Here is a 23410-nt window from a genome sequence, read left to right on the forward strand (position 1 = left end):
GTACCTATGATGAAAATTACAGGCCTCTCTCATCTTTTTAAGTGGGAGAACTTGCACAATTGGTGGCTGACTAAATACTTTTTTTCCCCACTGAATGTTCTATTTTGTATTTTTCTTCACACAGAAGATAGATAGATAGTTGGTGGTTGAAGCACGTCTCCGGAGCAGCTGAGCCAGAGGAGCATGTATTACTCCTGCTGTAGAATTCATTGTGGCCAGCAGGTCAAACTAACGACTAAAATCAATGAGTCACAAAAAAAAAACGGGACTCTCAAATGTCATGACTCTCCTGACAGTGGATCAAAGGACCCATCAGCTAGGCAAATGTTTGAAGATAGCCAGACCCCCTCTCTCCCACAGAAGAGGGGAAGGGGGGGCTGTGCCAGTCTTGACACCTTAACGCTGGGTCCTAAATTTAAGCAGGAGGGACCTTTCCCTCTCTGCCTTTCAGTACCCACCAAAGAAATCTCTTTGTTACAGAGAGACTCTTCCCGCCTAAAAACTGTAACGTCAAAAGATTGGACATTGGAACATAATTCCTGACCTCTAAATGTTTGGAATGGTCAGTGGGGATCTAAAGAATAATCATGTTATATTGTTTATTATTTTATGATGGCATTAAGAATGGTATCAATAAATAACTGTAACTCGGAAGGTGTACATATTCTTTCTATCAAGTTTACATCTAAATGTTGTATAAAATATATGATTAAGTATGAGAGTATTTTGGTGAAGATAGGAATGTGATTTTAGTCTTCTAATGAGATAATCATTTTTCATATAAACTATGCACAGTGACTAGCCACGCCCCGAGTGACATCAGATATCGTGTCATCGCGATGGAATGCCCCTTTTACCCAGAGGGCAGAAAAAGCCTTGAAAAACAAAATCAACCTTTAGACCAGAAAATGTGAGAGTGGCGACTGCACGTTTAGAATGGTTAGAACTTTGAATCAGAGACCAGCCGACGTCAAGCGCGAGCTCACATTACAACTGGTTGAACCTCTACAGACCAGCCGACATGCAGCGGGAGCTGAACGTTACAAATGGTTAACACTCTAAGACTAGGAAACGTAAGACGTTAGTCCACACATTTGAAATGGTGAGAAGAAGAAACTCACCAGACCAGTCTGCAGCTGGCATGTAAAGTAGTCTAGAACTTTCACTAAAGATACGAGTTGGGAAGGACAATCCCATCTTAGAATAGTTACTTCAGATGTACCAACGGTTGTCTAACGAACACTCCACTCGAAGACAAGCCGAGTCTCACCGAAGTGGGATAGGACACTCAAAACCTTTTTGAGAAAGTGGTTCAACAGAGAGACGACGACCAAGGACAGCTACACATAAATATGCATTGCATTTCTTATCCGAATGAGCGGTGGTTTCAAAATGTCACGATAGTTGAATCTCTTTGTCACTCCATTTCCCTCTCTTTCTGATTCCTCCATCTTTTTATAATCAAACAGTCATGCTATTGGTAGTCCAGTCCACTAGGGACCTGTTTTCATTGTATTACGTTAGTAATCAATAACCTATACCGTGTGTGTGTTTATGTATTCTGTGTTATATTATTTAGTTAGTTAGTAAATAAATAATTAATTTGTGTATTGCTGATTCATCAATAAGGTTAGAGTTCTTGCAGATATCAAGGAGTATGCAAAATTCAGAATGAGACTGATGAGGTAATAATGATTAGTTTCGTGACTGTTATTGATGTGTATATATATATATATATATATATATATATATTATTGGGGATTTATTATTCTCCTAAATTGATGGGATGACTAACTTAGAAAGAATGCATTCTTGACTGGGCTAATGTAGGTTGTGACACCTGGCAAGGCTGTGATTGATGTGAAGAGCTGTTTTATGGGGTATAATAAGATAAGGATTGTGTCTTCAAATGCTAGACTATACTGGTTCTTTGTGATCTGTGAACCTTCCTTGGACATAGGAATGATGTCTAAGGGAGCTGGCTCTTCTCACTATGATAGGTTGTTATGATAATCTTGTGCCTGGCTGAAGTGTGCAACAAATGGCGCCGAGGAGATGAGACCAACCCCTGAACCAACGGATTGGCTGAGAAAGTTTAAACCACGCTCAAGCCTCTACTCTAATTGGCCAGCAGAGAAGTGGGAAATTCCCTCTGTCAGAGTATTTGGGTATTGTTTCTAAAACAATGTGTTAGTTGTCTGGAGTGTCCTGCGAGACATCTCAGAGAGCCCGTATATACGAAACATCATATTTACCATTGAAGGTTTTTGCATTAATTAAAATAACTAGTATATCTTAGAAGTCGTGTTGACCTCTTTTGTTCCTAATACCAGATTTGAATTGACGCAATTTCTAACAATATATATATATATATATATATATATATATATATATATCTTCTAAGAGTTTAATTCGGGAGATGGTAACTCGTTAAACAACTTCATCCGTGGTGCCCCAAATTCCTAATGAGTTAATTGTTACTTGATTAATTTAATCGAGTGACAATTAAACATAGTTAGTTGACTCGATAAATAACAGTCATCAGATTAATGAAAGTAACGTCACGACACAAGTCAGTAAAAAAAGTAGTTCAAAAAGAACGAATCGTTTGTGAACTGCACATCGCTAGTTGATACATATCAGTACCTAGCTTGCTTGATGGCTTGTTAAAATCCACGAGGGCGAAGCTAGCTAGGCGAATGCCGTTTGTATAGTTTTGGCCGTGAGTGCATCGGACAAGAAACACTAATACAAATGTAACAACAGCACAACAACATAGATAAACAAGTTCCTTGAATTTTCTTTCGCTGGTGCCTTTTCATTATATTGTAGCGACCCGCACAGACAGCTGTGTGTTATGTGTTAGGCTAGTAGATGGTTGTGTTGTACCTACCAGTACCCAGTGTTCGCGGGGTCCGACATGTCAATCAACCTGCTATCTGCCAATCACGGGAATGCCTGGAATGTTCTGATGCCGGGCATCCTGGCGGTTGGCGGAGTGGCGTGGAGGGGGGTTGGGCAGGGGGATGGAGCATTGGAAGTTAAGACCAGGTTTAGCCTTTGTTCTCTCTCTCTTTACGTCTGGGCTTCACAAGAGAAGGTCACGATTGGCTTGTGGGTTATCTTTCATTTATTTGGCGTGGGCTACGGCCAAACAGTAGCCTGTGTAAAGTTGGTTTAATAAACCGTCCATTCGTAAACTCAATCCTCTGTCTGGACAGTTGTTCTTTTATGATCTAGTCAGGTCATCACAATATGATAGACTCGTGTTTTTTTAGCTGCACCAATCAAAGCAGTGGAGCATGTAGCGAAGCCAGAGAGGAAGAGGTGAAGCGAGAGGGTTTACTCTGCCCAAATTCTGTAATGCAAAATATGTAAACATTATTAAAGTGACTAGTGTTCCATTATTAAAGTGGCCAGTGATTTCAAGTCTATGTATATAGGGCAGCAGCCTCTAATGTGCTAGTGATGGCTATTTAACAGTCTGATGGCCTTGAAATAGAAGTTGTTTTTCAGTCTCTCGGTCCCAGCTTTGATGCACCTGTGAACAGGCAGTGGCTCAGGTGTTGTTGTCCTTGATGATCTTTTTGGCCATCCTGTGACATCGGGTGGTGAAGGTGTCCTACAGGGCAGGTAGTTTGCCCCCGGTGATGAGTTGGGCTGACCGCACCACCCTCTGGAGAACCCTGCGGTTGCGGGCGGTGCAGTTGCCATACCAGGTGGTGATACAGCCCGACAGGATGCTCTCAATTGTGCATCTGTAAAAGTGTGTGAGGGTTTTAGGTGCCAAGCCATTCATCTTGGGGCGACGGGGGGAGCAGGATTGTCAGAAACAGTCTCACGGAAGCTCATCTTATGCGCTCGTCATCCTCACCATGGTCTTGACCTGACTGCAGTTCGGTGTCGTAACTGATTTCAGTGGACAAATGCTCACCTTCGATGGCCACTGGCATTCTGGATGAATACCAGTTTCAACTGTAGCAGGCAGATGGCAGACAGCGTGTATTGGCATTGTGTGGGCGAGAGGTTTGCTGATGTCAACATGTGTCCCATGGTGGCGGTGGGGTTATGCTATGGGCAGGCATAAGCTACGGACAATGAACACAATTGCATTTTATCAATGGCAATTTGAATGCACAGTGATACCGTGACAAGATCCTGAGGCCATTGAAGGAGATGTGTTGCGCTGCATAACGCAAATGGTGATCAAACCAGATACTGACTGGTTTTCTGATCCACGCCCATACCATTGCCAAATATGGATCTGTGCCATTCACTTTGAACTGGACTGTGTTTACAGAATGAGCAGTCATGAGTAGATGTGTTTGTTTTGAGATAAAATCCAGAGCTGTATGTTGCTACGTGTGCCACATTTCTTCATATCCTTTGCTAGTTAGTGAGTTATTAGCACAGTTATAGATCATTTGTAGTCAGCAATGGGGGAGTGATTGCTTCCTACAAAAGCACAAAAACGTGTACATTTCTAGACATATTTGAAAGTCAGGTAAAGAGCTTTTTTTGTCTTAAAGGAGCAGTGTTGTATTTTGAGACTGGCTTGAATAAGCTAAGTAGCCAATAGGCAGATGGTAGCATAATGTGTCTGATTCTCTGTAATAATGGTATAATGCATTTTATTCTGTAAAGTGTTTTTTTGCATCAAACAACACAACATTGTCTGAAGGACAAGTGGATAAACAGGTTAATGTCAAGCCCTGCATTGAACACCACACATTGGCTGCTACTGTAGGCTGAATGATAGAACAGCTATTGCCATGTTAAAATGTTAAAATGTTATGGGATGCATTTTCGCCATTGTTTTTTATGGTAGGCCACTCTGGCAGACCTACATTATGATCAAATAGCCACAGTAGCCTACTTGACCACTGTCTGAAACTGTAACTTGAAGCGGGTACAGCCGCAGTGTTCACAGTAAACATGTGCTGAAAGTTGCACAGAAGTTTCACAACGTTCAAGTTTGCGCAGCAGACCTAAAATTTGCTCAGTGCTGGAAGAAAAAAAATAGAGGGAATATTGCTGGTGGTATATCTGGCCTATACATTATTTATGCGTTGAAAACATTGATTTTATTCAGTTTTCTATTTGAATCTACGGAAAATGACAATGCATTAGTTCAGCTGACAGTGTAGAAAGTAGATATGCTATTGCCTCTAAGCACTTACCTTATAACCTGATGTCCTGCAGGTTTTCAGTGCTGCTAATTGTTGATTAGGTAAATACTCTCGGTCAAGCATGCATTATCCCAGTCAACGATTAACGAATGTTGGACACTTCTCCTACACCGTTTAGGTAAACTTGCGAAGTGAAGTAATCACTTCCTACTTGTAGCATTTGACAGGAGGATGTCGTTTCCGAATGTTGTATGCTGCCACTTGGTGGTAAATGACAAGCATTAACCACAACAATGTGTATCATATGCGCCTACAATTTCATTAAGACTTGGCCAAATGATTAAATATTAAAGCATTAGACCTCTCACTTAAGGCTTCAGTCATACAACAGTTATACTTAAATCCGAACTGGTTCTCTAGCAAATGAGTAAGAATGTCTCACCCTATGTTCAAGAAAGGCCTTTTTCACTTCATTCAGATTACAATCTCGCACTTTCAGTTATTTGAAATGGAAATCATCTCTCAAATATCACTATTTCTAAAACAAGCCATAGAAAGTTGGTTGCAATTTCAATTTCATCCACCAGAAACGAAAGAACAAATAATACAACAAATATTGTGTTTAAATTCAAATATACTAATTGACAAAAAACCAATATATATTTGAAAAAATGTTTTAAAAAGGTAAAATCTTTCGTAAATGATATCATAGTTATGCAGTTATGTCGCACATGCAGCTAACAAAAACATATAGAAATGTCTGCTCTACCCAAAATTACAAACAACTAATTGCAGCATTACTGCAAAAATGGAAGAGGAAAGTGGAAGGGGGGAAATGTAAGGAACTTGTCTGTCTGCCCTGCATTAAAGACGTTAATTGGTTAAAGAAAATTGTGATAAATAAACAATAAAATGTTATTTATATGGGGGATACAACCTTCCCAGCTCTGCACATTTTTCAGCGAAGAGACAGAATCATTAGATAATTTGTTTGGGTACTGTCCATATGTAGCTTGTTTTTGGTCACAGGTCCAGGAATGGCTGAGGAATTGCAAAATTTACCTGGAACTAGCCCTGCAGATAGCACAACTGGGTGATCTGAAAAGTCATAGTCAATCGATCAATAATATAATAATGCTTTTAGCAAAAAAAAATATTTTTAATTTACAATCTGTAGAAACAATGAGAATAGAAAGGTTCAGAACTTTTGTGAAACATCACAGCACAGTTGAAAAATATATGGCAAATAGAAATCCAATATGGATGGTGTTAAGAGAAAGATGGGAGGGGTTGAATGGAGCTGAAGGTTGGGACAAATAACAAATAATAACAACAAGATAACTAATATAAAAAATACTATGTCTGTGAAACGTATATAGGTTATAGGTTAAGAACTGTTGTGAAAGTTTGCCAAGAGAATGCCAAGAATGTGCAAAGCTGTCATCAAGGCAAAGGGTGGCTACTTGGGAGAATCTAAAATATAAAATATATTTTGATTTGTTGAACACTTTTTTTGGTTATTACATGTGTTATTTCATAGTGTAGAAAATAGTAAAAATAAAGAAAAACCCTTGAATGAGTATGTGTGTCCAAACCTTTGACTGATAATGTATATACACTACCGTTCAAAAGTTTGGGGTCACTTAGAAATGTCCTTGTTTTCGAAAGAAAAGCACTTTTTTTGTCATCAAATTAATCAGAAATACAGTGTAAACATTGTTAACGTTGTAAATGGCTATTGTAGCTGGAAACGGCTGATTTTGATGGCACGTTGTGTTTGCTAATCCAAGTTTATAATTTTAAAAGGAAAACTATTTTGCAATTATGTTAGCACAGCTAAAAACTGTTGTGCTGATTAAAGAAGCAATAAAATGGACCTTCTTGAGACTAGTTGAGTATCTGGAGCATCAGCAATTGTGGGTTCGATTACAGGCTCAAAATGGCCAGAAACAAATAACTTTCTTCTGAAACTCGTCAGTCTATTCTTGTTCTGAGAAATAAAGGCTATTCCATGCAAGAAATTGCCAAGAAACTGAAGATCTCGTACAATGCTGTGTACTACTCCCTTCACAGAACAGCGCAAACTGGCTCTAACCAGAATAGAAAGAGGAGTGGGAGGCCCTGGTGCACAACTGAGCAAGAGGACAACTACATTAGAGTGTCTTGTTTGAGAAACAGACACCTCACAGGTCCTCAACTGGCAGCTTCATTAAATAGTACCCGCAAAACACCAGTCTCAACGTCAACAGTGAAGTGGCGACTCTGGGATGCTGACCTTCTAGGCAGAGTTGCAAAGAAAAAGCCTTATCTCAGACTGGCCAATAAAAAGAAAAGATTAAGATGGGCAAAAGAACACAGACACTGGACAGAGGACAGAGGACGATTGGAAAAAAGTGTTATGGACAGACGAATCGAAGTTTGAGGTGTTCGGATAACGAAGAACAAATATTGTGGAGGCAATGTGATGGTCTGAGGGTGCTTTGGTGGTGGTAAAGTGAGAGATTTGTACAAGGTAAAAGGGATCTTGAAGAAGGAAGGCTATCACTCCATTTTGCATTGCCATGCCATACCCTGTGGACGGCGCTTGATTGGAGCCAATTTCCTCCTACAACAGGACAATGACCCAAAGTACAGCTCCAAACTATGCAAGAACTAGTTAGGGAAGAAGCAGTCAGCTGGTATTCTGTCTATAATGGAGTGGCCAGCACAGTCACCGGATCTCAACCCTATTGAGCTGTTGTGTGTGCAGCTTGACCGTATGGTACGTAAGAAGTGCCCATCAAGCCAATCCAACTTGTGGGAGGTGCTTCAGGAAGCATGGGGTGAAATCTCTTCAGATTACCTCAACAAATTGACAACTAGAATGCCAAAGGTCTGCAAGGCTGTAATTGCTGCAAATGGAGGATTCTTTGGCGAAAGCCTAGTTTGAAGGACACAATTATTATTTCAATTAAAAATCATTATTTCTAACCTTGTCAATGACTACATTTCCTATTCATTTTGCTATATTTCCTATTCAAACTCATTTCATGTATGTTTTCATGGAAAACAAGGACATTTCTAAGTGACCCCAAACTTTTGAACGGTAGTGTATATTTGCAAAAAAATATATGGGGGATTGGAAGTGATGCAGACAATTACATTGATGGAAGCTACAATCTATCTGCAATATTAAAGCTGATATACCCCCTAAAAAAAAAAGAGAGACTTGGCCAAAGCAATGTATGGAAGTCGGTAAGCCAATGTCCAATTTCTAAAGATACTGAGCATAACTTATTTAAAGTTGCAAACAAGGTTGTAATACCTTAGTGCCAATGTAATGCCCAGCAATTCAGTGTACATCCAGTTTGAGAAAGTAGAACATATTTTATAAAGCCATTTCAATATAATCTTTATGTATTCCACTAACCACAGCTACAGAAGGCTATAGAAAGGAATTTCATAAGAGACAGCCTTGCCCAATTGCAACCAATGGGTAGAACTTAAAGGGATAGTTAACCCAATAAAATGAGATATTGCTTTCCTTACCCTGCAAGCAGTCTATGGACAAGGTATCCATGCTTTGGTTTCGTTAACCTGGCCACTGTTTCAAATGCTAACTTTTTTTGCATTCGTGGCACAAATCCAATGCAGTCAATGGTACCTATATTAGCATTTTCATAATTTATGTCCAAATCATCTTGTATCTAAAACTGATTGTTTAGCTCAATGAAGTCATATAAATGATGTGGACATGAAGCGCACAAATGCTAATATAGGTACCATTGACTTGCATTGGATGTTTGTAATCCTGTAGACAAGTTATTCATGGTTTACATACATTGTAAGTAGCCAACACCAACATGCGTAAATTGCCACAGTAGATGTGTTGTGGTAAACAAGTGAATACTTCATTTCAGTTGTAGGGAATTATTATCAAATAGTTCAATCTGCACATAGTCTGCTCAATGAGTAGGTTTCATTTATACCGAATATAAATCGCCTGTAGTGAAGAGGGCAAAAATGTCTTGAATGATTTTGGGAGAAAGCAGGACTAAAAGTTAACACCGACAGCTTAATGCGTATTGATGCCGTTTAGATGATAACCAGACCCTCTATGTCCTCAAATGAGGGAAGTCCAATTTTTGCTGTAAAACTGTGCTTACATAATAAAATACCATCAAGCATGACAGTTACCCTCTCTGTTCTTTACATTTCAACTCTTTTGTGCCGTACACATTAACTAAAGTTAACCTAAGTTCAACAAGTCATCAGACACAAAATGTACAGAAACCCATACAATAAATCCCATAAAAAGCAGTGCCAGTCAAACAGCCATGTTGAAAATACAAAATTTCAGCCACTAAATGAGAATTGTGCAATTTGTTTATTGGCTGATTGACAATTGCAGGGTACTTACATACTGATTGAAAGGAGACCCCTTTAGCAAGCACAATTAATATATTCAGCATTTCTTTAGAAAGCATGATCTTTAAACTGTTAGCATTTGAACATATCACAACCACAAACATGTGTCCAGTTACAAACCTTTATTTTCTTTCTAAAAAGGAAAAGTACACACATAGACAGGCCGAACTGTCAGACATAGTATAGGCCTACAAGGATTAAAACCTATGCACTTAAATCACCATAGTAAAGCATTAATCGTTCACGGATTTACCGTTCATAAAAACAAACTATGAGAAACTTGGTTCCATTAACAAACTTAGGAATGTCTCTTACAGAGGTTATGGTTGGTTATACGTAGTGTTGTATGATGTAAATATATGAAAGAGGATGATTCTTACAATGTAAAATGAGGACGTGATGCAGTGCCAACATTTATAGCTGTGAGTCCTATGGTACCACAAGTATATGACTCATATGCTTAAAACTGACATGCAGGTGTCTCCTAAAAATAAACAGCTTATTTCCTTAGTCTGCAGTGTCTGTTCCTTATACAATCAACAGGTCAAATGTTGCTTGTGGCCGAACATCTAAAATAACAGTACTTTTGATACATACATACATACAATATTGCATTGTTTAAGCCGATTCACTACTATATCTAAGAGAAATCAAAAGGAATCTGACATCTCAGTTCTTTAGCGTTCCTATGTAATTAAATCCCCCTGTGAATCAATCATGTAAGTCCTTCAAAACAACAAGAGTTGTTCCAATACCATCCACGATGAAGAAGAGTCGACTTCTAATTCTGATTACATTCAATACCCACAACCTCCATTCTCTTTGGACAGAGAACCTACCCTGAACCTGTCAATAGGTAGGGCCCATGACCTGACATCAGTGCCATAATGAAAACCCCTCTCTGTCACTGGGTGTCAGAGGTCAGGGGCCGTGTAGGGGCCCGGCTGATTGGCCAGTTAGTAGTGTGTGTTGGCACGCCATTCGTTGTCGGCCATGGCAACCAGCTCGTTGACAGTGTGCAGCAGGTTGTGCTTGTGCTTCCTCAGCAGCCACTGGTTGAGCCGCTGATCCCTGAAGCCCATCTCCAGCAGCACGGCCATCATGGAGGTGTCCTGGCTGGCCGGGTCCACACCACGCTGCAGTGGTGAAGGGGGTGGGGGAGCCAGGTCAAAGGTTAGTTCTGGTTTGTCATGTTAAAGTGCACAGGGTTTATACAATAATACTGTACATACAATACTGTAAAAGAAGACATGCATCACTTTGGTCTTTTGAGCCAAAAGCGCTTTCAAATAGATAAGCAACTTTTATCACAATTGTATGTAATAATCACTATAATCTTTATGATATTATAACCATTTATCATAGTCTAGTTTATCTGATGGCAGTGTGTGACGAGGTGGCGTATTGTGCTGTATGTGGGACCTACCTGTGTGGAGCAGCTATGTCCAGGGAAGAGAGCCTTGTAGGCAGACGCTGCCACTGACAGAACCCCCTTGACTAGTCCCTCTGTGATACCGCCTTGGCCCCTATAGAACAGGAAAGATGTGGTCAGCCACTATGGGGAACAATCTGTTCCAGGGCCAGTGGTTTAGAGCTAGCAATGCTTTCACAAGACCCAAAATGCCACAAAGCGTGTGTCAAGAAGAGTTGTTATGTAACATTGTTATATCACCAATGATATCACACCATAAAGGTCTTTAAATATCTTCTACTTATAGCGGTTTTATCATTTACAGTTACAAATGGGGTACTAGGGAGGCTGGAGTGGGTCTTTAATATTGTGTAGGTGTTTCACCTTGGGTGCATGGAGCTGCAGGGTCTGGAGTTGTACATCTCCAAGGCACTGGCTGAGTCTGCTGGTCTGGTTGGACTAGATACTGAAATATAGATGGGGGAAAAAGAGAGAACACATACTGGATGAGAGAGAGAGAGCCATTAGAACAGTCAATACATTTTGCTGTTCCCCTCTCTCCAAAGACACGTTTCCTTTCTGGCCAGTAGCCGCAGACAGTGATGTGAACACATCCTCAAAAACATGAGTGCACAAACACAAGACTTGCTAGTCACATTAGTTAATAGCATATTATTTTACTGTGTGATCAGAGCTTCCAAAACATGTTGTGTCTGCTTCATGCAGTGAAAAGGCTGTTTTTTGTAGACACTTTTCCAACCTGCCGTGTGTGTGTGTCTAACACTCACCATTGAAATGGACCGCTGGTTGGCATGGTTCTACTGGTCCAGACGCTTGTTGACTTGTTGGCTCTGCAACATGGACTACTTCAGACCTGGAAAACACACCAAACATGATGATATACTGATCGGAGAGAAGGGACAGTGGACAAGAGTATAGTATGATTCCGATAGTCCTCATACAGCAGATACTGAACAATTTGCACACTTCACTTCAATAAATCACACTGCAAACGTGTGATTGAACAGTAACATATCATCTGTCGTGATATCATTGTCTCCTGTAATATCTAAGCTGATAGTCTACTACTGCATCAGAGAGCCCTCTCACCTGTGTGTGCACATGCCCTGTGGGGGCAGGAGAGGGACGGGCGGTGGCACCACCTCAGGGGTAAGGGGCACGGCATCCAGCGTCTGGGAGGCACACAGCATCTGGTTGACACTGCTGTGGATGGTGGCCTCCGTGACTGTGGCTGCAGCCTCGGCCTCCTCTTGCCTCTCCCCCTCTGGGGTGGCTCTGTCCAGCTCCTCATGCTCAGAGTCTGGCTCCTCCTCCTGCTCCGCGGCTGCAGTAGTGACAGGCTCCGAGAGGGCGGAGCTGCATATGGACTCGCCCAGTGGCCGATTGGTGTCGAAGCAGTCGGGCAGGACGATGATGTAGTCCTCGCAGGAGGACGAGGACAAGGTGGAGATCTGGCTGCTCACCTCGTCCCAGTCTGCGGTCTCTTCTTCTTCCTCCTCTTCAATCTCAACGTAGTTCTCATCCTTTTCATCTTCTTTATCCTCCGCTTTCTCGTCCTTCACATCCTTTCTGGCTTTGTAGTCATCCTTGTCCTCCTCCTTCATTGCATACAGCTCCATGTACACATTTTCAACCTCTGGAGCCAGAAGCACCTCTGAGGACAATGCATTGAGAACAAATATCCATTAACCAACCAACCACTTTCTGATTATGTCTCGTAATCATGGCTTGTGCTAATTTACAATTGCCAATGTGTAAAAGGTGAGAACATTACTTGGTGCGTTTTGACTTGAAGTTACTAGCGAGTCTGTAAACAGAAGCAGACAGGCTGCAGTAAGAGTTGTTCCTTACCTGTGACAGTCTCCTCCTCTGACAGTGTGATCTGGGGAAGGCCTGGAGGTGAACCTTGACCTCTCATAACCCCCATCATCAGCACATCTGGTCCTGCCCCTCTTACTGCTGTGTCAAGTACTTTCCTCTCATAGTCAAAGACGGGTCCCGGGGCTACAGCTTCAAAAACAACTTTAGTTTTTAACTTCAATTTAGACTATTTAGTTATTTAGCAGACACTCTTATCCAGAGCGACTTACAGTAGTGAGTGCATACATTTTCATACTGGTTCACCGTGGGAATCGAACCCACAACCCTGGCGTTACAGAGTATAGTATTACGGTCAGATAACAAATACCACAGATAGTGAGTGCACAGAACAACCATAATTTATTGTTCAACTGAGTCTCATATCATTGTCACTTAGTGATGTTTGCATGTTTTCCCATTTTGTTGGGAAATTCAACTAAACAAGATGGCCGCCTCACCTTTGGGCTTGCAGTAGCTGGGCTGATGTCTGCGGGGGGGCTTGTGGTCAGGAGCCTCCTCGAGGGTGAGGGAGCGGATCACAGTCTCACACACAAACTGGGTCCCGCTGATGTCCCCCTCCTCGTGGCCAGGGGGGTCCGAGTTCTCCCCCTTCACTCCTGACCCCAACACACAATACAAAGATTAGGGCTGTGTCTGATACAGGGTCATCACTGTGATCAAAGCTTTTTTCTCTCAACTTATTTTACTCAAGCTGACATATCCCTTAGTTAACACAACAAAACATCTCACAATTTGATATATATTGTTTTAACTTATTTACTGTATAAAGCAGTATGGTGAAAGACCACGACATTCACCTCTGCCCTCTGTCTTACCTAGCAGGTTGTTGACCTCAGTGTTGTCTTTGACCAGGTCAGGGCCTGGGTTCTCCAGTAGCGGGCCATTGTGGGGCAGAGGGGACATACAGGGGGTCAGATCTACCAATGAAACAAAAATAAACTCATCTCAGTTTGACACAAGCATTATGTCTTGAAACTCTCTGAATATCAGAAAAATGCCCACCAAATAATATTGACATGCATTGTGGTGGTATCATTATTTCTTACCGACTGGAGTGTTGTTTGGAACTTTCTCCAACTCTTGCACAATGTTAATATCCAGCAATTCAAAGGACAACAGATCCTATTAAAAAAAAACATACAAAAAACCAAAAGCACAAATATTGTTGAGTCATTGAATAAAGCATGAAGTTGCCCCATGGTGTATGATGATGTCATACTACCAAGTCTACCTTTATGGCAAAGCCAACATACACTGCCTTCACCTAAGCCTTTCTTCACCTGTGCAGTGAGCAGGTCTACAGAGGAGAAGTAGTAGTCTCTGTGGCAGTAGTCTACAGACATGGCCAGACCACTGTCGCTGGAGCTGCTACTCGACATCCCCTCCACAACCACAGGCCTGGGCTCCTCCTTCTGAAGCACAGTGCAGGAGAATGTACGAACATGAGCAATGCTTGGAATGATATAATGATACTAATAGTGGTGGATTTTGACGTTTTATTCCTGAACATTTTACCTGATGTAAATGCTTCGTTAGTCCAGCCCTATATAAAAGTGTCTGCATTAGCTAAGTAAATATTATTGCTTTGTACCTGGTTCAAATTTGCTTAGTAAATCCGTCCCTGCACTAGTGTATGTACTGGGTAAACAAATGTGAATGGGACACAGAGGTGGTTGACTTGCCAGGCGTTTGTTCTGAGGACAGTGGGCGTGTGGGCTGGTGCTGTGGGCCACCACAATGCTGCACCACACGCGAGGGCCAAACTGCTCTCCGCAATGCGACAGGCGCCAGTGGGAGGTGTAGGTGCCCTCCATCACCGGGGCAATGAAGGCCACACTGACCACGCCCACCTGGCCCGGCTGCAGCAGGGGCACGGCCACCTCGCGCTTCTCCTCCGATGCCAGTGCAAGGTTACCCCACATGCACTTCAGCTAAGGACACACACACACACACACACACACACACACACACACACACACACACACAAAGACACAGGCATGCAAAGAAGACGCACATACATTGACACAAACCCAAGTACCAAAACACCAACACTTAAACAGAGAACTTACACTGAATTCACAAAAGGCTGTAGCACTGGTCTGGTTAATCAGACAGGGTAAGTACTAATCACATGTAATCAATAGTTACAATTAGGTGGGGTTAGTTCTAGTATTCGGGTTAGGGAATGAGATAGTTGTAGTATTCCAGTTATGGAATGAGATAGTTGTAGTATTCCGGTTAGGGATTGAGATAGTTCTAGTATTTGGGTTCGGGACTGAGATCGGTCCGCTTGGGGAGTACCTTGGTCTCTGAGGTCCAGTTGATGATGCCCGAGTTCTTCATCTTCCAATACTTGAAGAACTTGGTGCCGGGCTCTCGGCGGGTCCCGTCGGGCAGATTTTCATCCAGAAACAAGGCAGCCATAGTGGGCACCAAGGTGGTGTAGGAGACCTCGGGACCCCTAGTGTTTCAAGTGTACAGAGCATTGTTGAAAATAGCCCTGGCTTCAGACCCATCCCTCTTTTTTATGAATCATCAAAAAAGCAAGATCCTTTTTGCAGCTCAAAGTAATTTTTTGTTTAGAAATATATGAAGCAGCAGCATCAGATTCACACGTGAGGTAGTTCCATCATCCACCAGCGATAAACTCTATTACAACTATTACAAAGATGGGCTATTTCTTGAGAAAATATTTGATTTTTGCTCCATGCTGGGCCTAGAAACACCCAGCACTCTGACGCCCTCCCGGGGTGGCGCTTACTCTGGACTGGAGGCCTGGGGGTCTGGGGAAGGGCCTGGTTCTGGGGCCTGGGTTGCAGCAGGGGCCAGGGCTGGAGCCTGTGTGGTGGCCATGTTGGATCTGGTTGACGTAGAGGCTGGGCTGCTCCATTGCAGGCCCCTCTTCTCCAGCCTCAGCTTCTTCTTAATCTCCTTCACCTCGGCTTTGAGCTGCCTCCTCTCGGCTTTGAGGCGCTGACGCTCAGCCTTGCGCACGGTCCTGTCTCCTCGCCTTGGAAACCTGGGTACAAACAAAATATAGAGAGAGAGGTGTGAAAGCTGAGCATCTCCTGACAACACAAGAAAGTAAAATAGGTAAAGTAACGCATAGACAACATCACAGTAAAGGCAGGATTCTACATCCAGCAGACTAACCTTAATTCTCCTGACATCCCATGCTCAGGGATGGAGAGGGGCGTCTTGGTTCTCACCAGGTTGTGGCTGGGGTCGTGGCTGTGTCGACACAGCTCACATAAGATGCAGGATGGACACACACTGGAGAAAAACAGGACACCAAATAGAAGGTAAGGGCAAGGTTACTTATATTATAAATAATAATAATATGCCATTTAGCAGACGCTTTTATCCAAAGCGACTTACAGTCATGCGTGCATACATTTTTGTGTATGGGTGGTCCCGGGGATCGAACCCACTACCTTGGCGTTACAAGCGCCATGCTCTACCAGCTGAGCTACAGAGGACCATATTACTAATTGATAGTGACATATTTCATGAGGAATAAGTAAAATAAACATTTTATATTATTTCAACTTCTGAGTTACTCATTAGTAACATAATAATATTGATCTGTTATTGTTGTGCTGTGTTTACCTGCACTTATAAGCTCCATCAGTGGCTGGTCTCTTGCATTTGCTGCAGTCTGGAGTGTAGCCCAATGAGGAGTAGGCAGGGGGGCCGGTGGAGGAGGAGTTCACCTTTGTGCCTTTGATATTGACTCTGCCCACTGCTCCAAGGGCCTCGAGGGGCCCATCAGGGTCAGGGGCCTTGTGGGTGCAGCACTGGCCAGAGAAGTCATTACACATCCTCTCCACTACCTCCTTCACCACCTCATCCTTGAACTGACAGGAGAGAGGGATCCAGTGAAAAGGGCTCTTAAGTAAAAAAGTAGATTTTTAGGGACTTTTTTCTTTATATTTCTGAAATATAAAGAAATAGTAAAGAATATCATTTCAATATGGACTTACTTTTTCCATGTAAGATCTGAACCAAGCTGGGGGAAGCTTATCCTCTGGCTTAGTCACTTTGTTGTCCTTCACAACCACCTATAAAATCAAATGATTGACATTAAACTCATTAGGATTAATCAAATTCATACTATGAAACCAAATTGTGTGTTCATCAAATCTTAGCTCTAGTTTTATTATTACATTGTCACATTTCATGAAGAGAACAATTATAGAGAACGAATACACCATCCTGACACGTATAACACTTTTCTTACATTCAGACAACATTGCATCAACATTGAAAGCTGTGTGTGGTGCTCTTACAGCATCTCTCTCGGGGGTGACCTGTGTGCCTTTGTCCACAGTCTTGACCCTGGAGGGGTACGGAGGGGCTGGCCGGAGGTCCCCCTTCAGCTCCTTCACTTCTTGGGTTTTGACCGGCCCAGTGCCAGCCTGACCCTGCTTCGCCTTGTAAACGTTCATGTGCAACTGGTTCCCCTGCTTCTCTGCACTCTGGAGGAAATACATACACCACATGCCACTGGCACTTTCAGTAATTACATACAGCAGGTTCATAGAATGTATTTTCTTAGCCATTGAAATCCATGAAAGAACATGTAAGTTTGAATACCTTCACACCCTCCTCATATTCCTCTGAAACATAGACAAGCAAAACAGATCAGAGAATACGTTTGTGTTGGTGAAGATTATGAACTGTAAAGCTTTAATAACAGTCACAATAAAGAAAGCCTATTAAGTTAACACTTTATTTGCATACCTTGGCTATTGATGGAAACCTGGAACAAAGAAAAAGGAGATACAGAAACAGATAGTGTTACACAATGTCTTCAGTTGTATACTGAATAATAAACTATTGTTAATATTGGGGAGGCAGGTTGTCTGGTTGGGGAAGCAGGTAGTCTGTTTTTAATACCGGAGCAGACACGGGCGCTGTACAATGCATTGCGACCCTGGCCGTGACCCCACTCTCTGGGGAGTTACACTTGTGTGTAAGAGGACAAATATAAGCTAATGTATCGCTTGTGTGTTATTATTACTACTGTTGTTGTACATCAGAAATGTTGGCACTGCATTCGTTGAAATAATACACAGTAGTACAAAATACATTTTATCTCACCTCCTCATTGTCCTCATCAAAATATTTCACTTGAAAATGGCTTATTCCAAATGATGCTTTTATCTGTAGATTCAATTAAAAAAGCTTGATGATTGAGGATCAGCTTAACAGGATAACATCACATATAATAATAACTTGATTTGTTGTTAGAAAGATAATTTGCAGACAAATGTCATTCAAGTGGTCCAATGTTGTGCTAGCTAGGCCATGGTTAGGCCTGCTATGCTCGAGCCTAGAAGAATCCAGGCTAACTAAACTGCGCCAGCGCTACTTACCCAGGCTTCCACCGACTCCCATTCTGACTTGTCCAAATCTGGAGCCACAAATCTCTTTACATTCCCCCTGAAATTCACTTTAATAGTAACAGGGAGCCCCATGGCTGCTTTTTGCGATTAAATAAGGACAATCATTGAAGATACTAGTGGACAAAACGAGCTCTCGCACTCGCCAATCCTCTTGTTTACATCCTCAGCTGCGTTTAGGAAAATACGATGACGCGTTCATGCATGAATAGTGCGCATGCGTATTCATTTGTCATGTTGTCGCATGTTGAATACGTCATTTTTAAGCTCACAAGTGTGGCTGACAGGAGTGGGAAAACCACACGTTTAGCCCCGAATTGAATGTAGTGAGGACAGTCGTACTTTTTCCATTTGTTGTTAAAGAAGATGAATTCTCTCCTCAAGGTGGACAATGAACTCAAAACGAAGGTAAAACGTGATTTATCAACGCCACATGTCACGAGACATCATGGGGGAAAGTTGCTTGTTAGCTAACTAGCTAATGTAATGCTAACGTGACCTAGCTTGCAATTATATGAATCAGAATGAGGCCAAGTGTTAAAGGTAACTTGCTTTATCTTCCTGCGCCCGTCATAGCGGACAAGGCAAACTGTCTAACAACAGGGTGCACCTCCCTAAACAAAAGGGTTGCTGTGCCGCATGTTTCATAAAGGGCGTGTATTGGTAGCTAGCTAACGGTGTCGAGGTACCGGTAACTCAATTCGGCACAATTTTTAGGCCTAGCCAGTAGAGTAAGCATGTTGAAGTGACGTTGATGAACTGATGACTGGCATCATCTTTCAGACAGTAGTCTACTCGAATCCTACTCACTTGTTGTATTCAAGCAGGCCTGCTGATTATTTTGCCTGTGATATGACAGTTGTTTGGTGGTTGTATTTGTGCAGGTCGATGCTTTCAGAGAACGAATTACTGGGGAGGTGAGTTTCCTTTCAGTTTATTCATTGAGGGACAAAAGCAAATATTGTACCTAGCTACCTGTATCTAGATCTGAATGTCATTTCCCAAATAAACTCTTTGTTTCATAGGCGGAGGAGCTAGTTGCAAGTTTTTTCCCAAATAAGTTATTGGAACTCGACCATTTCCTCAAGGTAAACTTATTTATGTCAACAAAATGAAATGATTAGTCAAATGTCCTCCGACTTCCCTTTATAGAGTGTGTATGTGTTGTTGGTCATCTTTTGTAGGATCCCGTCTTAAACATATGTGAACTGAAGGAAATACACTCAGAAATCAACTTGACGGTGCCAGACCCCATTCTACTCTCAAACCTGCATGACGGACTTGAAGCGGTGAGACTTGGAATGGAATTTAACACCCTGTAATGACCAAATGCCATCTGATTGCATGTGTCCATTGTAAACAACTTGATATCCTCTTCACAGCAAAATGCCAAAAAGAGGAAGATGGAAGATGGCTCTGGGGAGGACAAGGGTGAGTAATTCAACCATATTTTCCCCACACTGTGTGAGTTTTCTTCTGGTGTTTAGTTTTTGTTAGGAAAAGCCTAGTCCATGGGTGCCTGGCTTTGTCTGAAAGTGGGGGTGCAAAAGCTTGGGGGGGGGGGGGGCACTGTCTTGACTTTTTTTGGTGCTGTTTGAAGCACTGTCACAATGTTTATTATTTTATATTAACTTGTCTCAGCAGCATACATATTTGATGCAGAGAGGGTAGAATGGCTTATTTGCTTGATATTACTTATCAAGCCAAGCAAAAGGACCCTGCGCAGGATAAAGTGACTAAGGGGGCAGTTGAAATCGGTTAGGGGGCACATTTTTTGGGGGGTTCTTGCATTGGAATTTATATTGAATTCTGCTTATATCACACTATATCACAAACATAAAGTTCAATTGCTGAGACTCAGAGACCATTGAGTGCTTTTGAAGTGACAGGTTGGCAAGAATGCTGTAGCCCATCTCCGCTGCGCTGTATCAGCACAATGGACAGGGCCCTACACACTAAAGCAAGGCCATTTTGGCAATGAATAGGCTGTAGGTTACAAGATAGATAGGCTGTTTGTAATAGGTTAATTCACCTATTACAAACAGCCTACAGTGAGGGAAAAAAGTATTTCATCCCCTGCTGATTTTGTACATTTGCCCACTGACAAAGACATGATCAGTCTATAATTTTAATGGTAGGTTTATTTGAACAGTGAGAGACAGAATAACAACCAAAAAATCCAGAAAACGCATGTAAAAAATTGTAGAAATTGATTTGGATTTTGTTCCACTCCTCTTTGCAGATCTTCTCCAAGTCATTAAGGTTTCGAGGCTGACGTTTGGCAACTCGAACCTTCAGCTCCCTCCACAGATTTTCTATGGGATTAAGGTCTGGAGACTGGCTAGGCCACTCCAGGACCTTAATGTGCTTCTTCTTGAGCCACTCATTTGTTGCCTTCTTTGTTGCCTTGGCTGTGTGTTTTGGGTCATTTTCATGCTGGAATACCCATCCACGACCCATTTTCAATGCCCTGGCTGAGGGAAGGAGGTTCTCACCCAAGATTTGACGGTACATGGCCCCGTCCATCGTCCCTTTGATGCGGTGAAGTTGTCCTGTCCCCTTAGCAGAAAAACACCCCCAAAGCATAATGTTTCCACCTCCATGTTTGACGGTGGGGATGATGTTCTTGGGGTCATAGGCAGCATTCCTCCTCCTCCAAACACGACGAGTTGAGTTGATGCCAAAGAGCTTGATTTTGGTCTCATCTGACCACAACACTTTCACCCAGTTCTCCTCTGAATCATTCAGATGTTCATTGGCAAACTTCAGACGGGCCTGTATATATGCTTTCTTGAGCAGGGGGACCTAGCGGGCGCTGCAGGATTTCAGCCTTCACGGCGTAGTGTGTTACCAATTGTTTTCTTGGTGACTATGGTCCCAGTTGCCTTGAGATCATTAACAAGATCCTCCCGCGTAGTTCTGGGCTGATTCCTCACTGTTCTCATGATCATTGCAACTCCACGAGGTGAGATCTTGCATGGAGCCCCAGGCCGAGGGAGATTGACAGTTATTTTGTGTTTCTTCCATTTGTGAATAATCGTACCAACTGTTGTCACCTTCTCACCAAGCTGCTTGGCGATGGTGTTGTAGCCCATTCCAGCCTTGTGTAGGTCTACAATCTTGTCCCTGACATCCTTGGAGAGCTCTTTGGTCTTGGCCATGGTGGAGAGTTTGGAATCTGATTGATTGATTGCTTCTGTGGACAGGTGTCTTTTATACAGGTAACAAGCTGAGATTAGGAGCACTCCCTTTAAGAGTGTGCTCCTAATCTCAGCTCGTTACCTGTATAAAAGACACGTGGGAGCCAGAAATCATTCTGATTGAGAGGAGGTCAAATACTTATTTCCCTCATTAAAATGCAAATCAATTTATAATATTTATGACATGCGTTTTTCAGGATTTTGTTGTTGTTATTCTGTCTCTCACTGTTCAAATAAACCTACCATTAAAATTATAGACTGATCATGTCTTTGTCAGTGGGCAAACGTACAAAATCAGCAGGGGATCAAATACCTTTTTCCCTCACTGTATATAGAAATGACATATCTATTTTAATACAGACTAGCTCAAAACATTACTAATCATTGAAAATGACAAATTACCCAATTGATCATGATCATTTTCTAGTAAAAAAGTGGGGATGCAAAAACACAAGTTTGCACCCCTATTTTGAAAGTGGGGGTGCAGCTTCTCCGTTTGCTCCATTGGTCATGCACCTATGGTCAAGTCCACAGAGGTAAGAGCTCTGTTCTCTTGTTCATCTTCTCTTCCCCTTCTACAGTGGCTGGCACCAAGGTCTTTGTCATGCCCGGTGGGATGATGAAGAGTAACGCCAAGCTGGTGGACCTGATCGAGAAGGTCAAGCCAGAGATCAGGACACTGATTGAGAAATGTAACACGGTACATAGCTTTATCCCACACAGTTTCTTCCTTAATCTATTTCGGTGGGTGCTCATGTCACTCATTACTTATCACCCATGATCTAATAATCAGTCTTTCTTGTTCTTCAGGTCAAAATGTGGGTTCAGTTGCTTATCCCACGAATAGAAGATGGCAACAACTTCGGGGTTTCAATTCAGGTGCCACGTTTACTTTATATGTATTAACAGGTAAAGTGTTATTGCTGTCTGTACCTAAGGTCTCATCTAAGTGTATAGCTAAATTGAACCATTACTCAATTACTGATTTGGCCTCTGCAGGAGGAGACAGTAGCTGAACTCCGAACAGTGGAGGGGGAGGCAGCATCTTACCTCGACCAGATATCCAGGTACTAACCTCAACCCAGTCTTTACTTTGTTTACACTGAGTACTCTTACTAGTAGACAATATGAACATCTTATTTCCTATCTACCCATAGATACTACATCACAAGAGCAAAGCTGGTATCCAAAATAGCAAAATACCCACATGTGGTAAGTGTGATTGCTAACTGTAGGTCTGGTTGGCAGGCTTCTTCCAGACAGAAACCTATCTACACAGTGGGCATTTACTGAGGGCAAAATGACGGTATGAACCGTAGAATGCATTCTTTTACCTGCAACTACATGACTATTTACCTTATCTCTCTCTTTCACTAAACAGGAGGACTACCGGCGCACAGTGACAGAGATTGATGAGAAAGAATACATCAGCCTCAAGATCATAGTTTCAGAGCTGAGAAATCAATACGTGAGTCAAATGTTCTGTTATACACAGGAATAGTTTTCCTCACCATCCGTTTCTACCCACAAGTTAACACATTGCGTTCTAATCCTGAACTCTGCTCTGCTACAGGTAACGTTACACGACATGATCTTGAAGAACATTGACAAGATAAAGAAGCCTAGGAGCAGTAATGCTGAGGCGTTGTACTAAGACTGACCCAACCACCCTTCCCCTGCCATGTTGTCGAGGTAGCGGTACCCCAAGCCTGGGTTTGGGTCGTCTGACAGAGTAGAGCTAGACCATCACATCCAGATCAGTACAATCCAGAAACCATAGCCCCAGTAGAGAAAACCGCACGCATATTTTCGTTTGATTTGTAAAATATCGTCATTGTTTTAAAAACCTTTGAAGAATACGTTATGAGATCGCTCGACGGACGGAGAGAGATAGGTCTAGAAAAAGAAGAGTGCTATGTATTTTTTAAAATGTAATTAAAAACCATTTTGTCCATG

The 23410-nt window shown here is 42.2% G+C and overlaps 3 protein-coding genes across 8 annotated transcripts in view; 1 reads left to right on the forward strand and 2 right to left on the reverse strand.

Moving 5' to 3' along the window:
* Positions 1-5325, reverse strand: part of LOC311100670 (transmembrane protein 106B-like) — a 35984-nt gene extending 30659 nt beyond the window's left edge. For 2 of the 3 annotated variants that reach the window (XM_084141606.1, XM_084141605.1), the window contains exon 1: positions 5181-5325. The gene's annotated coding sequence lies outside the window, so the exon portion shown is untranslated. Of the gene's footprint in view, positions 1-2893; positions 2953-5180 lie in introns of those variants that run through there. The other variant, XM_084141607.1, reaches the window with a different exon arrangement.
* A 4155-nt stretch (positions 5326-9480) lies between these two features.
* On the reverse strand, positions 9481-18456 carry LOC311100960 (next to BRCA1 gene 1 protein-like). Of its 4 annotated transcripts, none has more exons than XM_084141950.1 (21): positions 18228-18410; positions 17953-18015; positions 17593-17611; positions 17446-17468; positions 17139-17327; positions 16833-16910; positions 16459-16706; positions 16003-16122; positions 15611-15868; positions 15151-15310; positions 14532-14780; positions 14130-14261; positions 13896-13971; positions 13665-13766; positions 13287-13445; positions 12820-12972; positions 12058-12622; positions 11736-11821; positions 11332-11413; positions 10963-11062; positions 9481-10672 (listed from the first exon to the last, which is right to left on the reverse strand). In XM_084141950.1, exons 1-21 carry the CDS (start codon positions 18327-18329, stop codon positions 10493-10495), a joined length of 3144 nt encoding a protein of 1047 aa, XP_083998076.1. In that variant the 5' UTR covers positions 18330-18410; the 3' UTR covers positions 9481-10492. The 4 variants fall into 4 exon arrangements, with proteins under 4 accessions (XP_083998076.1, XP_083998075.1, XP_083998077.1 ...); XM_084141949.1 differs by having other exon boundaries at positions 12820-12978; XM_084141951.1 differs by lacking the exon at positions 17593-17611 and having other exon boundaries at positions 12820-12978; positions 17941-18015; positions 18228-18456.
* A 40-nt stretch (positions 18457-18496) lies between these two features.
* psme3 (proteasome activator subunit 3) lies at positions 18497-23410 on the forward strand. The gene is made up of 11 exons (XM_084141539.1): positions 18497-18662; positions 19139-19171; positions 19280-19342; positions 19439-19543; positions 19637-19685; positions 22036-22154; positions 22265-22333; positions 22454-22521; positions 22612-22666; positions 22836-22922; positions 23028-23410. The coding sequence occupies exons 1-11, from the start codon at positions 18621-18623 to the stop codon at positions 23106-23108; spliced, it is 771 nt and encodes a 256-aa protein (XP_083997665.1). The 5' UTR covers positions 18497-18620; the 3' UTR covers positions 23109-23410.

The sequence above is a fragment of the Coregonus lavaretus genome (genome assembly GCF_964263955.1).
Source record: "Coregonus lavaretus genome assembly, chromosome: 25".
NCBI lineage: Eukaryota > Metazoa > Chordata > Actinopteri > Salmoniformes > Salmonidae > Coregonus > Coregonus lavaretus.

What these genes read in the sequence shown, in the direction of transcription:
- psme3 (XM_084141539.1), top strand. Translation starts at nt 18,621, where the DNA reads ATGAATTCTCTCCTCAAGGTGGACAATGAACTCAAAACGAAG. An exon ending in TGCATGACGGACTTGAAGCG is followed by an intron (nt 19,544 to 19,636) that starts GTGAGACTTGGA and finishes TCCTCTTCACAG; the next exon opens with CAAAATGCCAAAAAGAGGAA. An exon ending in TGATTGAGAAATGTAACACG is followed by an intron (nt 22,155 to 22,264) that starts GTACATAGCTTT and finishes CTTGTTCTTCAG; the next exon opens with GTCAAAATGTGGGTTCAGTT.
- LOC311100960 (XM_084141949.1), bottom strand. Translation starts at nt 18,329, where the DNA reads ATGGGGCTCCCTGTTACTATTAAAGTGAATTTCAGGGGGAATGTAAAG. An exon ending in TAGACCTGCTCACTGCACAG is followed by an intron (nt 13,972 to 14,129) that starts GTGAAGAAAGGC and finishes TTTTTTTAATAG; the next exon opens with GATCTGTTGTCCTTTGAATT. An exon ending in CAGCTACTGCAAGCCCAAAG is followed by an intron (nt 12,979 to 13,286) that starts GTGAGGCGGCCA and finishes TTGTTTTTGAAG; the next exon opens with CTGTAGCCCCGGGACCCGTC.